The 4,032-nt window shown below is 54.9% G+C and overlaps 1 protein-coding gene across 2 annotated transcripts in view; it reads right to left on the minus strand.

Moving 5' to 3' along the window:
• Positions 1 to 341: 341 nt before the first annotated feature.
• LOC133355836 (vesicle-associated membrane protein-associated protein A-like) overlaps positions 342 to 4,032 on the minus strand; it is a 30,408-nt gene continuing 26,717 nt past the window's right edge. For both annotated transcript variants that reach the window (XM_061573237.1, XM_061573236.1), the window contains exons 5-6: positions 3,179 to 3,358; positions 342 to 2,074 (exon numbers count right to left, since the gene is read on the minus strand). In XM_061573237.1, coding sequence (XP_061429221.1) covers positions 1,904 to 2,074; positions 3,179 to 3,358 — 351 coding nt within the window. In that variant the 3' untranslated portion in view covers positions 342 to 1,903. The remainder of the gene's footprint in view (positions 2,075 to 3,178; positions 3,359 to 4,032) is intronic.

Here is a 4,032-nt window from a genome sequence, read left to right on the forward strand (position 1 = left end):
TCACCACGGTGGTGGGGCGATCGCCGTTTCACCACGATGGTGGGGCGATCGCCGTTTCACCACGGTGGTGACACGATCGCCGTTTCACCACGGTGATGGGGCGATCGCCGTTTCACTGCGGCGGAGACAATCGCCGTTTCACCACGGTGATGGGCGATCGTCGTTTTGCCGCGATGGTGGGGCGATCGCCGTTTTGCCGTCGTGGTGGCGATCGGCGTTTTGCCGCGGCGATCGGCGACGATCGGCGTTTTCGCCGCCGACCCGGCTGCCCTGCCTCTCGGGAGGGACGCGGACAAACGGCGCGAGTTCGGTCTGCACGAGATCCACTGTGCGCGGGCGCGTGAACATACAGTACTGTTTATTCCTCTTGAGTCATCAAACCACAAGATGAATTAACACGTAAAGAAAACACCAACTCTTGGACAAAATATCTTGATACAAACATGCTGCACTAAAACTGAAACCGCAGTAAAAGCTCATCTTATGTTCTTAAACTGCCCTTAGTAAAGTTTAGCTGTGTAAGGCTCGAACTAAAAAGCAAAACTTAAGGTTTATTTTTTCCCCATATGTATAATTTAGCAAGGACCAATGTGCTCACCATGGTGAAATTTCAAGCCGTTTTTGATTACTACAAGCAAGTTACAGTCAGAGATGGGGTTTTTTTATGGGTAAGACATTCAAACTACATGACAGAAGTGTAAAATCACCACAGGAAAAAAGACTGTCAGAAGAACAGGCAAATATTGTGTGTTATTTTCGTATCACTAATCTGCTATAACCACTAAAGCAGTGGCACAATGGAAATACAGCACTGTGGTCAGAAAAGGTCGATAGCACATCAGCACAAATTTCACTACTTTCTTTCTTTCTCTCTTTTTTTAAACATTCAAGATCCGTCCTGGAAATGGATTTATCGCCTGTGATCATTTTTTTTTGCGATGATTTTTCGTCGCCTCTGGAGATTCGTTCGGACTTTACTTTGCTAATCGATTCCTACGCACGCCTTGTCGTCGTTGTTGTTGTTGTCGATCTTGCTTTCCTCCTTGACAATTATTCACCAGGATGGATTAAAAGACGCCTTTGTCAGCCACAGTTTTGCATGTGTGTGTGTGTGTGTGCGCGTGCACCCACTGTCCACCGTATAATTAAATACATTTTACATAACGCGGATCTTTATGGAGGACCGCGGGGTGGGTTGGGAGGGAGGGAGGGAAGGGGGGTAGGGGCGGGGTGGGGGTTAACCATTTTCTTTTTTGCACAGCGCCTCTCTCCACTATATGCACGAGATAATCTTTCAATGTTTCTGAACGTCGGCTATAGCAAACACCGTCCACACCCAACTGAAATGTAGAGGCTTTAAAATGCAAGGGGCGGAGGGGGGGGGGGTTAAGCATTCTACAGCCCCGGCTGCCTGCGTCGTACACCGATGGCACCTCGGCGTTTTAGCGTTACAGCACCCAGCCCAACGCCTCGGTGGTTCGCATCCGCCAGACCCAGCCCGCCAGTTCCGTCAAGAAGGGGGTTTTCCCTTCGTACGTTTATAGGGTGGTGTTTTTTAGTTTTTTTAAACGACAAGATTTATCTTCTTCTGCTGCTGCCCACGACATCAACCAGAGGCCGCCTCACAAAATGCTCGCTCGCTCCCCCCGTCCCATCCGCTCACCCGTGCACGTAAAAAAAACTCCCGCAAATCCTGGGGTCCGTAACGTGTGACACGTCAGATCTATTTAAAAGGCAAGAACTGGATATGATGCGCAATTATAGTTGAGTAATGGGGAGTTATTATTATCATCATCATCAGACTGCAGCATTCAGGTGTGGGATGGGGAAGTGGTGGGTGGGGTGGGAGAGGGAGGAGTGAGAGGGGGGGGGATGGTAGTTGTATGATTCCACCCTCCTTCCCCTACAGGATAAATTTACCCAAGAAAAAGCCCAGGAAGATGGCGGCGATGACGACAGCCAGAGAGGGGAAGGCGCTGGCGGTGCCCTCCTTCATCGAGAGCTGCTTGGGCATCGCACTCATGCCGCTGCTGTCCACTTGGGCCCCGTGGCGCAGTCGGACGCCGTCTTCGTCCTGTCCAGAGAGGAGAGAGAGGAGAGAGAGGGGGAGAGAGAGGGGGGGAGAGAGGGTGGGAGATGGGGAGAGGGGGAGAGGGAGGGGGAGAGGGAGGGGGAGGGGGGAGAGGGGGAGAGAGGGGAGAGAGGGGAGAGAGAGAAGAGAGAGAGGGGGAGAGAGGGGAGGGAGATGGGGAGAGAGAGGGGGAGAGGGGGAGAGGAGAGAGGGCAGAGAGAGAAGAGAGAGAGGGGGAGAGAGGGGAGGGAGATGGGGAGAGGGGGAGATGGGGAGAGGGGGAGATGGGGAGAGAGGAGAGAGAGGGGAGAGAGGAGAGAGAGAGGGGGAGAGGAGAGAGGGGAAGAGAGAGGGGAGAGAGGAGAGAGAGGGAGAGGGATGTGCGGAACCGCGGTCAGGCTCGCGCTCGGACACGGTAGGCGGGCGCCGCGAGGTGACACGGCCCCTCCCCCGCCCCCCTTCCACCCCCCCTTGTCCCCCCAACTTCTTTTTTGTGGCAGGGAAGGGTGAGTAAGGGGGGGGGGAGTGATGCAGACTGCGGCGTGGATACCGTGCAGGAGAAATTTTGAAATGCGCACTGGGGATTATCGGCGCCACGTTGCGGCAACAAATTGCGCGCAAACGCAACAAGACGATGCCTCTTAGGAAGAAACAGGTAGGTGTGGGTGAGTATGTGAGTGAGTTAATAGGTAGGTGTGTGGGTAAGCGAGTGAGTATGTGAGTGAACAAGTAGGTGTGTGGGTAAGCGAGTGAGTGGGAGAATTAACAGATGTGCGAGTGGGTGGGTAGGTGAGTGGGTAGGTGATTGACAGGTAGGTCTGTGGGTGAGTGAGTATGTGAGTGAACAGGTAGGTGTGTGGGTAAGCGAGTGAGTGGGAGAATTAACAGATGTGCGAGTGAGTGGGTGGGCGAGTGAATAGGTAAGGTGTGTGCAAGCGGGCGAGGTGGGTGGGTGGGTGAGCGAGCCAACCCCTTTCCTTTCCCCTCCTTCCCTTGCCCGGTCCCTCCCGTGTCCCCCGTGCATCTATCCCAGCGCTCCGAGGTGTCTGCTACGCTACGGGCCCATCGTTGCGCACTCTCATATATCGTCCCCGTGTGCGTCTTTACCACGAGCCTCCGGTTCTCCTCGCGCAGTTTCTGAACGTCCGACTGCAGCTTCTTGTAATCGTCCATGACCTTCTTGACCTCCGAGTCGTCCAGCGCCGCACTCAGTGGCTTCGCCGCGCCTACCTCCGTCTTGTTCACCGCGGCCGTGATGTTCGCTACTTTGCTCGTTTCCAAGTCGTTCTGGGGGACGGGCGGCCAACAAACAGACCCGAGGAAGGACGACTTCATCGCATTCTACAAACGACAAGGGCCCACTGGGCCGCACGGCTCTTTTCAGAAGCGCCCTGGCCACAAACGGCAGCCCAGCTAAGTGGCTTATCACGTGGAATTGTTTAACACGGAGGCTTTACGCGATCTGAAGCCATAATAGCTTTATTATGGATGTGGCAATGTATAGCAGTCCAATGGTCTAAACGCACGTCGATTCTAAACGTGGAGGGAGCAACCGGAGGACCGGGAGAAAAATTCCACATGACCACGGGGAGAACACGCACACTCCAAATATACAGGTGGGCAAGAGGTCTGGATGGAACCCACGTCCTCATGGATACATCTCACCCACCTTGGTGTCCCTCAGGCAAGCTTCAACAAAGTGTTTGTGCATTAGCCCTGCAATTCCCTCCCATCATCTCCCTCCGTCTCCCTCCCTCCGTCTCCCACCCTCCGTCTCCCACCCTCCGTCTCCCACCCTCCGTCTCCCTCCCATCGTCTCCCTCCCATCGTCTCCCTCCCTCCCATCGTCTCCCTCCCACCGTCTCCCTCCATCGTCTCCCGCCCTCCCACCGTCTCCCCTCCATCGTCTCCCTCCCATCGTCTCCCTCCCATCGTCCCCTCCCACCGTCTCCCTCCCCACC

The sequence above is a fragment of the Lethenteron reissneri genome, chromosome 52 (genome assembly GCF_015708825.2).
Source record: "Lethenteron reissneri isolate LAM-NWPU_2019-01 chromosome 52, ASM1570882v1, whole genome shotgun sequence".
Taxonomy (NCBI): domain Eukaryota; kingdom Metazoa; phylum Chordata; class Hyperoartia; order Petromyzontiformes; family Petromyzontidae; genus Lethenteron; species Lethenteron reissneri.